Here is a 12,774-nt window from a genome sequence, read left to right as displayed (position 1 = left end):
TACGTGAAACACAGTTACTGGATTTCTACAGCACAATATTTGATTCTAACTCTGGTACTAGAGAGTTAGTAAACAAAGAAAGTTGGAAATTAATTAAAGGGCCTTCCTTTCTTTCACGTTAATCGCAGTTATCATTATATTCATCGACATTATATGTTACATTGTACATTATATCTTTACAAATTACATATACATTACATCTTTACAAATTAGGTTTCGCTTATACACAGACTTTTTGTAGGTGTCAGGTGAGAACGTGGCGGATTGTTTTCTCCGTTCAGCATAATCATACACTTCATCGCGATTTACGTAATGCCAAAACGTATCTTACAATTAGTTTCGACACTTCCGATGCCACTAGCAAAGAATCACGATCGAAGGATCGTCTGAGATCGAAATCGGCCTCGAGAGATGTCGGTTATAGAATCGATCATTGAACGCGATCTTTCGATGAACCGGTTATATATAATATATATGTTTCATGACACAGTTTCGCTTTGAAAGGTTTCCTTTTTTTTCCACTAACATTATTATGTCGAGTTACAACAGCAACATCGAAAGCATTGTTTCTCGTCTTCCACTCCATTTTCTGTCTATTGATTGCAATTTACATAGTTACACCACAGAACACGACGCGGATAACTTTAACAAACGTTCTAGCTGACAAAAGAATAGATTGCGAACGACTCTAGCGGACAGGATCTTACTTTTTTTTACCTGAATTCATGCAGATACCTTTTATCCTCTTCGAATGTATTACTATCGTCTAGATTTTACTTACATTTTCATGGAGGAATCGATGAACTCGCAACTGCTTTGAAACTTTACCATTTTCTGCGTCAAGTATCAAACAAGGCTGGAGACTACTCGAATCATCTGATATTTATATTTAAGTATTCGAATATCGTCGTTTGAAAAGAAAGTGTATGAAATTACACATTTAACAAAATGTAAATAATTGTAAAAACGTGTCAATGTATTATCCTCGGGAAAATTTTATAAACGAGGTTGTTGTTAATGAAAACTTGCGTTTAAAATGACTGCATGCAATTTGTCCTGGCCTAAGATATTCAAACAAGAACAAATTGAGAAAATAATTCTAGTACAGAGTTAAATATTGCATCTTGTCATTGTTCCCAAACGACGATTAATAATCTACGCTTATATAAATACATACAAATACAGTTGTATATAAACATACACAGATTTAGTATGCACAGCTGTTTACGTATGATTTATACTATAAAATATTTGAATGATATTCGAAGTATACTCGATGTTCGAATATTCGAATATAGAAAAGTTCGAGTAGTCCCAACTCTATTTTATACACGAAGTACTTATATAGAATGGGCCAAAATTCGTAAGTCGAGAATGTGGAATAATATTATTTTGCACGTGGCTTCGTTTTCGACAAAATCGATTTCGAAAATTCATCGAGTACGCGTGTAATTAAGGACTTTGTCTGATGTATTCTTGGCCCACCCAGTATCTTGCAAGAAGCTTCTCCTTTTTTGTGTTTCTGTAGTTTATCATTCACGTATTAATTAGGGTTAGAATTATTTGAATATTGTGCAGGTATTCGAACGTTACGAATAAACTTCGAATATTTAAATGTTCAAATATAATTGTTCGAACATTATTTTTCGAATATTTCACCATGGCTTAAATTAAGCTCCTTTACGAGGTCCAATCAACTAATCTTATCACGCATTATCAAAGGAGCAATAAACTAATTGAAATTATCTTTTTCATATTAAAGAACTTCGTTTACAGTCCACGTCACGCGATTCGAAATATTCGAATTCAGGTATTCGAACAATTTTCAGTCAAGTATTCGAATAGTATTCGAATCGTTGGAACGTTCGAATACAGAACAATTCTACGAGTAGTTTCAGTCCCAGTGAATTCGAGTATTTGAGTACTTTGTATTTCGAATTCGTTTGTTCTTTGCTCGAAGCTTTTTATCGATTCGACCAACTTTAGCGTTAAGTCTATCCTAAATGTCTTAAGCAACAACTTGGCTACTCTCGATTAACGTTTCCCTATTGTGAAACTACTTCGAGCTCGCGGGCAAATGCAACTAGCATTTGCATTGCAAATTATTTCTACATCTCGGGACAAACTCGATCGAGACGATCCCCAAACACTGACTTTTCTTTCCATTTTCCTTCGCAATTATTGCTGAAAAATAGTCGATCATACCATTATACGTATACAAGACGCTCGTTTAAAATAAGATGAAAATAATCGTGACCGTAGTTCCATTTTAAAAGTCCCTAACAAAAATTGTTTGCCAAAGTACTTGTCCTTTTAAAACAACATACTTTTTTCTATCGTCAAAAGTAGGCAACTTTAAACACCCTGTACCGTGTATATCAATCATTTTGATAACAAAGGAAGTACTTTGTCATGAATTGCGTCTGAGATTTTGAGATGATTTTAAATGAGAATACGACGAAGGAAAATAGAAAAACGTTCTTTCCGTTATATCGATTGACTTCGACAGAGATTACCTTAATTACAGGTGACGTATTTACGCGCGTCGATTAGTCACATATTTAACAATGACGATGTATACGATAAATACCTTAGACACAGACAGCGATATTTGTTGGCCGCGATCGGTCGCCCTATTGTAATGACGTCCACATCGAGAACGTGAACTTCTAAAATGATGTCGAGTAGTTTGGTATGTAAATTGATTCGCGATACAACGATCGCAACGATCGATCGTCCGGTCGTTGCTCTCGATCTATACATGTTTTTAAGTTCGACAGGCTCGTACGAATAATGTTGAACATTGCGTGATTCTAGCGTACGTTTTAACATGATATATGATTACTATTTATCATTATTTAACAATTAACCCCTCCGTGTAGCAATTTTGTTCGCGAATTCATAATAATTTCGTTTCATCTGTTCAGAAATATCGTAAAACCGACGGTATAAAAACAAACTCGATCGTATCGTGTATTTATGCGAATAGCACGTCTCTTTTTTTATATTATTTATAACGATCCGCGTTATGTACAATTTAATTCCAAACAATAGTAACGATTCGTTCAACTTGGACAATATAAAAGTACAAAGTTGCCACACACAGGAGCACCTAACAAATTTCTCGCAACGGACGCGTCGTTATTTAAACGACGGTTCGCGAAATCTCTCAGTGATCGGAACGAAAGCTTCCCACAACGAATTGTTCTGGCGATGACGAATCGTGAGCTCCTTGAATTATCAGTAACGAGAAAATATCTTAGATTTTATCTTATTGTCGTATAAAATGCGCGTTTCTTTATGACGTATTTCCAATTTAATTTTACGCTCCAATCATATAATAAAATGCTTTACGTGCTCGTTACTTATCGATACTTTGTGCGATACAACGATTTTTTTTTTTTTCTTAGTCTTTATGTACTTTCAACTGTCGCATGCCTCCCCTCATCACCTACCACCGCGCACCCCTAGTTTACATCGACATAAACTCCGTACGTGTAAATAATAATATCGAAAGCGAATCGTGTGAATCCGGATCGAATTGCATTGTTTACTTTCAGTTCGAACGTCGTTCGCGAAGTTTGTCCATTTGGGCGTGTAAAAAGTAGGCGAAATCATTACGTTTCGTTCCTCGTGTCGCGATCGGGGCGAAAATAGAAAGCGAAGAATCACGGAAATTGTCGTAGAAACACTTTGTCGTTCGACGGAAGGGACGTTGAGAAAGTCAAACAAGTATCTCTCGCGTAGAAAATGGCCGTTGATACGAATAAATTTTCACTGCTGAAGCAATCCTTGTACCCTTGATTCGTAACTGTCGTCGGTACGGTAATTCCTGGTTTTCAAATGATTTTTATTCCGAGGGTTAACGAGGATCGATCGAAAGCGGGGATTACAGCACGTCGATACCGTCCCAATCGTTTCTCGAGATTATTTCAGATTGTATTCGACGTACAATATTTAACCCTTTAGTCGGAAATATTACTTGTAAATGGATTCGCGCTAACGTGTCGCGTTAATTGGGACGAGTACTTTCAGGTTTGCTTTCAGTTCTCCTGTACCATTTGGTACAGAAAGGGGAATTCCTTGAATTTGATTTGGTGCAGCATAAAAAGCACACGTTTGATTCGACACATGTGAGTGTAACGAGTCGATCGGTGGTCGAGCGCATAAAATATTTTTTTCAATGTTTCTTTCGTTCGAATGCCACCGTAATGTCGCGAAGCAACTGTTGTGCCTTCGGACAGTTGCCAAGTAAAGGGTTAAGTAACGCTATCGATAAAGTGTATAATTGATAATTGCAATTCTTACACGTACTGTGATATGATTTTTCATTCGTCCACGCAAGTTCACGTAGGATTCACGCATGCACAGGAGACATTGCTCGAGGATGAAATTATTTGTAACGTAATTCATCGTCTAGTGCGCTCCAAGGTGAAAATGGCCTTCGTTTAGGGCTGGGACTATTCGAATATTTTATGGGTATTCGAACGTTACGACTAAACTTGTTATTCGAATATTACTATTCGAGTAAGAAAGTACTCGTATACTTGCAACCAGGGAGCTATTTGTATACTACGTTATATTCATACACTCGATCGTGCACAAAATATTCGAATTATTCGTAGGTTTGAATCTGCAGAAAAATTCGACCAATAGTCCCAGTCCTGCTTTGGGCTCGCTTTGTGCACCGTATTTCATTTGAACAACCGAACGTTGAATATACTATTAATTTGAGTTCAAAGTTTGCTCGCGGTAGTGACATCTTAGGTTATTTAATTCCATTTTGCAACAGCTATAATATCTGTAAAGAAAAGCAGAGTATTCTATACAGGGTGTTCGACCACCCCTGGGAAAAATTTGTATGAGAGAATCTAGAGGCCAAAATAAGACGAAAATCAAGAATAGCAATTCGTTGATTGAGGCTTCGTTAAAAAGTTATTAACATTTAAAGTTCCATAACGATCGGAAAATTTTTCGGCGAAAAAGAAAAATTTCAAATCCTTCTAAAAAAATTATTTTTAGCTAGTGGGGTCAATTACAATAATTTTTGGTGATTAAACATACCTCTGAAATCCTAACCACTTTCGAGAAAAAAATTCGTGTAGGTGGACAAATTTTTCGACAAAATTAAAAAATTTCAAATCGTTCTAGAAAAATTATTTTCGATTACGGGGATCAATTATAATTATTTTTGGTGAATAGACATACCCTCGAAATCCTACGCACTTTCGAGAAAAAAATTCGCATAGGTGGACAAATTTTATTAATAATTTTTAGCAATAGTTTTGTTAATAACTTTTTAACAAGGCCTCAATCAACAAATTGGTATTCTTGATTTTCGTCTTATTTTGGCCTCTAGAATCTTCCATTAAAATTTTTCCCAGGAGTGGTCGAACACTGCATAAGAAAGTCAAGGTTTGAAATTAATGTATTGGAAAACTATAAGACTCGTAAATTATTTTCTAAAGTATTCCATACGTTTCTTTGCACGAATTATATACTTCTGGAGACTATGTTCTGTAACATAAAAAACGATTAAGCTACACTGACTCATCCTGTATAGTAACGGGACATAGAGCGAGAAAAGCTCCATCACCTTCGGAGTTTTACATTATTCGAATATTACCGTGTACAGCACCGACAAATATTTATTTACAATTGTGTCAAAAAGCTTCGCGCGTTAACGATAGAAATTTCGTAACAAATGGATTTAGAAACATTTATCTAGACGTCTTTTTACGAAAGAAACGAACACCCAACTTGTGTCTTTAACGACGAAAAGCAATATATTAACCGTACTGTAAAATAACAGTTACTATTGTAACCTTTGGTTTTCTCTATTCTTGTTCGTCGTAATTAATTAAAAAAATGGCACGTATCGTTAAATCATTCATCTGAACGTACCGGACGCCACAATTATATTTAGGAATTCCTTCTCCTCTGTCAGTTAATTGTTCGTTAAAAAGTAACGTACCAAAATAATTGATTTTGCAAAACAACGAACTATAAGCTGTCTCCAGTAGGAGTTAGAAATAATGTCTAATTTACGATTTTGTCGACGCGAATCACCAGGATAATAACTGCAATAGCTAGTATGTACGATCCTTGTCATTTCTTCGTAATGGACATCTCGGTATAACTTTTACGAAAGTAAATTTAATTTTACTTCTCTTTTTATGCTTTTTATTCGCACGATTTGCACACCTCTGGCTTTTCCCATTCTTCTTACCGCACTGCATTCGTCACAACCATATCTGCGAACGATAATAATGTAAAACATCGTTATTACAAATATATTTAAAGTACAAACTTTTGTTTGTTAATATTGCTCAGTATTATTTCGTGTATCACGTATTATACAGGGTGTTGAAAGAAAGGGTCTAAGGCTTTATGGGGCTTGTAGTACTCACTGAAACGAAAAAAACAATACTTTATCAATCCTACAAAAATAAAAAGCAGAACTTTCCTTTCACATTTGTAAAAGACATTCGCTGCGTTTTCCTTCCATCTCGATACAGGAATGTCGACATCCATGAATAGACGTACACTTTCAAATATTCTTTCCGTGTTCGGTATACACATGCATGTTCTATCCTAAAAAAGAAATCCAGAGGATTCGAGCCTAGGGATTGACTACTAAGTACTTATTTTTTAACACCCTGTATATTTATGTTAATACTGCTACTACTTAGAACGAGAAGCTTTAATCATTCAGAACGATGCATATAACGTACCCAGTAATCAGTAGTAGGAAAAGAATCACTTTAAAGACCCAAGATTCTAAAAAGGATAAAAACCGATAACCGCATGAATGTTTGTTTCACAGATGTTTTCTTAACTTACGATTTTTCTGTTATATTATTCTAAAATAATCGTTGCAAGGCTGAAGAAAGAATCGATTCCTTTGCGACGGGAACGTTGGTTTTTCCTTCGGCCTAAGCAATAAGCAAACGAATCGTCTCACCTCTTCGCTATGTAGTACTAGTCAGACGTTTTCTCCGCTTGGTTCTGCATTTTTTTGTGGCGTTTTCTCTAGCTTTTCCACTTCCTTCTCCTTCTCCTTCTCCTCCTGCTTTTCCTGCTTCGACTCTTCCCCCTTTTCAATCTGCTGCTCCTTTTCCTTCTCTTGTTCCTTCCCCTTCTGCTTTTCCTTGTCCTTTTCCTTTTCCCTTTCGCCCCTTTCCCTTTCCTTCTCCTTCTCCTTCTCCTTTTCCCTGTCCCTTTCCTTCTCCCGTTCACGCTCCCGTTCCCTCTCCCTCTCTGCTTTCCGTTCCTTCAGGATTTCCATTCTGCGTGCCCTGTGCAAGCTCCCAGAAGGAAAAGTCGAATCCTCGACCGCGGCAGCCGCGGCCGCGCTCGCTCCTCGCTCCACGGCTGTCTGCTCAATAATTTACTTGACTGTATTTTTCAATATGTTCTCAGCGTGGAACAGATTACATGGAAGATTAAGTAAACGTCCCAGTGGTCGGGAAATTTTCATTATTTTGTTCAAAGAATTATTTTAATATTGTAGGAATCGAGGAAAAAATTGGACACACACTGGGGGGGTTTTGAACCCGCGATCTTTGGATTCCTAGCTAGTTGTCCTTTTTAAATTATTTATTTTTTTTATGTTTATAGAAAGCTTAATATTAATAAATATTTACAGCAAAGTCGAATCATCGGGACGAATCCAATCACTGGGACATTTACCTTAAACGCGTCTGGGTTAGAGCGACTTAGGTACATACTTTCAATATAAAACTGGCCGTTGAACTCTTGGCAATGGGACTCTGCGCCGAGGACGGATGGACGTGACCGTGGCCGTGAGTACTAAAGTACCCGCCAGCTTTTGGTTTTATGTGACGATTGTACATCTCCATGTGAACGATTTTCATGAATTCGATCTGCGCTGCTAGCTTCTGGATCTCCTCCTACAGAAGCACCAGCATATTTGGAATACCAGTTTATTTAAAATAAATATCATAGGGAAATCAAACAGCAGATAATTTAATTACCTTGAGTTCTTCATTTTCTTGAATCAGGTCTGTGGTCTCCTCTGGTACCAGACCTGTTCCATTTAACGAAAAGCTCGCTGTAACGCCACGAGCTCTAGCACGACTATCCCATTGATCTCCGTGGCCTCGTAAAACTCGAATTACCTAAAATCGTACAAAATATATTCGAATATTTACTTAAACAATACACGACTCCTACAGATGTGTGTTTGAAATTTTAACAATAAAGAAAACTGATCATTTTTGGGTTGAACAGTGTTCTTTATTGAATAGTAAAATTATTAAAGCGATATGGGTTACCTTGGGCCCGAACACGAGAAACACAGTTACGGAAGTGGAAAGTTGCGTGCGCAGGAAGCCCAGTAAATACTTGATATCCGGCCCAGCGTGAGGGAAAATGAAAAGGCTGCAAAGAAACGAAGGAATATTACATTTTAAACCTTCAACGTCGGGAGATGTATATTTCAAAAATGAAAATTCATACTGAATGGCTATCATGGTTATATTCACAGCAGCTATGTTGTAAATTGCATAGCTTATTAAACGGGCCTCGTTGAAGAGACTTTCTGCGTTGCGGACGTTGTAACACACTTTGATGCCCCACGCAAGGAACATAATCTCTCCTGTAAGAACGTGTCGATTAAAATTACGATTTCTTTCGTTAACACGAAACCTACCGACACTTCGTGTACACCCATTCCGACCATGACCGGTCAAATGACCAGTAGAAAATGCTGAAACTTCTTTGGGTATATAGCGTCAAAGTAAATGTAAAAATAAACATAGAAGACGGCATAAATAATAATTGTGGTTATGGTCATCGGATAGGGGATGAAATGCCCTTTAAAATGAGCGCTCGTACGAGTCGATAGCTTTATTAGTTCCGGAGATATAGCGATTTTAATTTCAAGTCGATACGGTGGCTAGTTTCGGAGATAGAGTTTGTTTACGTTTCATCGTTGCGCTCGCGCGAGTTCATTGATCTCGCGCGCGTAGATAGTAGCGCGTAGTAAATTCTTGGAAATACTACGCTCGAAACTAGGTCACGACAGTCGCGTACGCGAGGTAGGTCAGCACCACGCACGTGCGACAAGGAGGTCCGACTCCGCTAGACGAAGACAGAGATAGTCGAATTAAAAAAATTACCTTTTACATAACTTGCGATATCTCGAAAACGGAAAGTCCGATCGTCAAAAACGAAAAGCCATTTTAAAGAGGAAGCTTTGCCGCTGCCAACGATACCTCAATTATTAATAAAACACTAGTAGTTTCGAAACTGCACGCGTCTAAAGTTTTAGTAGTTTTAATACGCGTGAATAGGCTGTTGTACATGCGGCGGACAGTGAGATGGTCGGATTAAAAGAAATTACCTTTTACATAAATCGCGATATCTCGAAAACGGAAAGTCCGATCGTCAAAAACGAAAAGCCATTTTAAAGAGGAAGCTTTGCCGCTGCCAACGATACCTCAATTATTTATAAAACACTAGTAGTTTCGAAACTGCACGCGTCTAAAGTTTTAGTAGTTTTAATACGCGTTCTAAGACTGTTCTGAGACATTGAAGATTCTCTGCTTTCATCTTTGTTACATATTTCCGGGTTTTTAGAAAAAAAATATAAATTGTTCAACCGGTCGGATGACAGATCATGGTAGGTTTCGTGTTAATATCGTTGTGTAATCTGTAAAGTATCATTACCGATTGCTAAACTATGGTCCCACCAATTGAACGAACATTGATAAAACTTGAGACCATAGTTGTCGGCTATCACCTCGGCGGATGGCGGTGCACTTAACGTCCACGTGCCAAGGTATATTAACATCACTAATAATATCGGGACCATCCATTGCAGCAGCTGTTTGTCCGTGAGTTTTACTTTGTGCGCGCTTTTCACACGGTACGTGAGGGAAACTCTGTGGGGAAAGAATTTTCTTTAAATTTTAATTTCTGAGTAAATCATGTTTCGAGGTCCAAACTAAAAATAGCAAATTCAATACAGTGGACGGCGTATTAAAACTGGAGTCGTTGATCGTAAATATGAAGTTTGAAAATATCAAATTCAATATTACCGCCACGTTTTCATCAACAACGCCGTGTAAGAGATGCAGAAACCGAGGTGTCTCGTCCATTTCGTGGCGATGCAGGAGTACATATCCAATACGGGAAATATGGCGGCCATCTAAACGAAATATGAAACGACGATTTCGTTATATTATTGTTCTCGATGCAAAAGTGGCAATAAGAAATTTTATACGTACTTCGAGGTACATAATTGCACAACCTAAAAGTGTGATGGACAGGAATATCGGCGAAGCAACCTTGAACACTTTGAGCTTGCGGTGTTTATACATATAGGCCACGAGGATGATGGTACCGAACACACAGAAAATAGAAAACGATAGAAGGGTGATTCTGAAAACACAGGTTCGATTAGTTGGCAAAGTCTGCAATGAATTCACAATTTTTTTATTTCGAAAATTAACGAAATTTGTACAGGGGGCTGTATTTATTTTATTTAACAAACGCAATGTAACGTGAATGCACGAATATATTTTGCATATTCTTCTGGAAGATCATTATTGTCGTTTGTCTTCAAAAATAAGAATTCAAGGGATCCGTATCGAGGGATGAAAGCGGTCCTGTGGACCCATCCTGACTATTGAACTGAAGAAAACGTTTAAAACTTTTCGTTAAGAAAAATTTTAATAATTACCTAATTAATCAGCTTCTTAATAAGAATTCCCCCTTAAAAGACGATTCATAAATCTATTTATTAAAAGAAATATTCTTCAGTTATTTCGTTCAGTTAAAAGGCAATGTATTTTTAACCTTTTGCACTCGGATACTTTTCTCTCATTACCTAATACTATACCTCAAATTAAGTAGTATACCATTGGAAACGATTATTTTATTCGATTGATATTTGCTTTACAATCTTATAGAACATATTTATGAAAAAAGAAAAAACCTTTTACGCTTTATATTTCTCTTTTATACGATAACGTTTGAAACAATCTTCGAAAAGAGTAAGTAACACTAAAATAATTGGTCATTTTTTTCAATTTGAACGCATAAGTATTACGTTACATAAACGAAGAACTTTTTCCAGAATTTTATTTTGTTACAAAGAAGCATGAAAGCTTACGTACCCACCAGTTGATTTTCTCTTACGTATACTCGGGCACATTTTCCATTTATTTATTTACTTTTTCGTACAATACATCGTTTGCTAAAAAAATGTTCCCACACAGGGAACAACCAAGTGCAAAGGGTTAAATTTCAACTGTGCGAGATACTCGAATCTTTCACATTCGCAGTAGATAAATGTAGCAAATAGGAAATATTTAGAACGATTAAAAAATATTTCTCCATTTCACTCGTACCTGAACGGCCAGTTGTACGTGGCCAAGCAAGGCTCGGGTCCTTTGCACTTAGCGCAGCCAGGTGCGCAACGCAAGCAATGAAACACCTTTGCGTAAGAATCGCTTACGTTTTCTTGCATTTCTTTCCAGGCGGCTGAAACATTTACGCCCTGTGTGAGTTAGAGCACGTCAAAAATGTAATTCCCATAGCAGAATGTTCGCCACTGACCTTCAACGAGAATCCCATCAAAACCAGATCGATGTTGACTCGTGCTGTAATAGCCCTTTCGACATTTACATACATATGCACCCTTTGCCCATCTACCACCGACACCGACATTATATGGACTTTGATATTCGCACTGAAAACCATACCAAAATCGTACCAAAACCATTTGAACCGTTTAAATATGCATGATCCATACAGTCGAGGCTTAGGAAGCTTAGGAGGCTGTGTAATAAACGTAATGCAAATTATACGGATTCTGAAATTAATATATGACCCTAGAAAAACTAAGAAAGGAAGAGTAATGAATAAATAGTGGTTATGTAAACGATAATACTATTTTATTATTCCCAAGCTCGTTTGAAGCGACTATTGTTTGAATTTATTTTGAAATATTATAGTTATTTTGTATTTTTGCTTCGAATAAAGTTTGTCCAGGTGCTCGTTTTAGAGTTTAACTTTGAGTATTGGAATTAGTTCCTTTAGGAATTTCCTGTGCAATAGTTACCTGTGTAGTGTCGTTATGACACTTGTGAGTCCCTTTAAATGATGCTATCTGATTGTTTAGCGCTTCATTGTCAGTATCTTGCGACGATACGTCGCACTGGTTCACTTCTAATCCGCTTATGTCGATGTCCACGCTCAAAAATTCTCGAACCCTTCAACAAATTGCAATCTTATTACCATTTGTCATAACGAAACCACAAAATACACTACTGTTCGATGTATACTTTTCCTTCGCTATTTGCATTGGTTCGAATTTTCAAGTTAACGATTCCCCGTTTTGGAACACCGAGCGAGAAGGTTAACAAAAAGTAAAAGTTAGCGTTTAGGTCAGGGCGACGCTGATGGATTCGTCGGTGAAGCTTGCTTTAAACGCAGTTAAATTTTACCCTGGCTTTGGAGTTTGCGAGTCGAACTTTCAGTAACGAACTAAAGGTATTAACAACGGCCATTTGGCGGGGAATATAGGAAAAGGAAAATTCACCTAACTTCTCAGCCAGGAGCGATAAAATATCGAAGTTTATCGGAAGTTCGTTGCTTAAACGAATAACGGCAAAGAGTAATTTTATTAATCCCTAGTAAATACATTTTCCTAAAAGTATTTAATAAACGGAAGTTTGCTACCAGGATGCGATCAGAAAGCAGACGAATCGTATTATTTTAATTTATGGTAAATAGAATGTTTAC

At 37.1% G+C, this 12,774-nt stretch overlaps 1 protein-coding gene across 6 annotated transcripts in view; it reads right to left on the bottom strand.

Moving 5' to 3' along the window:
* Nucleotides 1-107: 107 nt before the first annotated feature.
* LOC143349194 (putative G-protein coupled receptor CG31760) overlaps nucleotides 108-12,774 on the bottom strand; it is a 34,349-nt gene continuing 21,682 nt past the window's right edge. For 3 of the 6 annotated variants that reach the window (XM_076780258.1, XM_076780292.1, XM_076780285.1), the window contains exons 7-19: nucleotides 12,092-12,242; nucleotides 11,587-11,719; nucleotides 11,379-11,511; nucleotides 10,254-10,407; nucleotides 10,065-10,174; nucleotides 9,694-9,908; nucleotides 8,482-8,620; nucleotides 8,298-8,403; nucleotides 7,998-8,141; nucleotides 7,731-7,913; nucleotides 6,965-7,381; nucleotides 6,735-6,780; nucleotides 108-6,254 (exon numbers count right to left, since the gene is read on the bottom strand). In XM_076780258.1, the coding sequence (XP_076636373.1) occupies nucleotides 6,986-7,381; nucleotides 7,731-7,913; nucleotides 7,998-8,141; nucleotides 8,298-8,403; nucleotides 8,482-8,620; nucleotides 9,694-9,908; nucleotides 10,065-10,174; nucleotides 10,254-10,407; nucleotides 11,379-11,511; nucleotides 11,587-11,719; nucleotides 12,092-12,242 (1,864 nt within the window). In that variant the 3' untranslated portion in view covers nucleotides 108-6,254; nucleotides 6,735-6,780; nucleotides 6,965-6,985. Of the gene's footprint in view, nucleotides 6,255-6,734; nucleotides 6,781-6,964; nucleotides 7,394-7,730; nucleotides 7,914-7,997; nucleotides 8,142-8,297; nucleotides 8,404-8,481; nucleotides 8,621-9,693; nucleotides 9,909-10,064; nucleotides 10,175-10,253; nucleotides 10,408-11,378; nucleotides 11,512-11,586; nucleotides 11,720-12,091; nucleotides 12,243-12,774 lie in introns of those variants that run through there. The other 3 variants (XM_076780277.1, XM_076780268.1, XM_076780302.1) reach the window with 3 other exon arrangements.

Source organism: Colletes latitarsis, chromosome 2 (genome assembly GCF_051014445.1).
Source record: "Colletes latitarsis isolate SP2378_abdomen chromosome 2, iyColLati1, whole genome shotgun sequence".
Lineage (NCBI taxonomy): Eukaryota > Metazoa > Arthropoda > Insecta > Hymenoptera > Colletidae > Colletes > Colletes latitarsis.
Note: the sequence above shows the minus strand (reverse complement) of the source record. Positions and strands in the feature narration are given on the sequence as shown.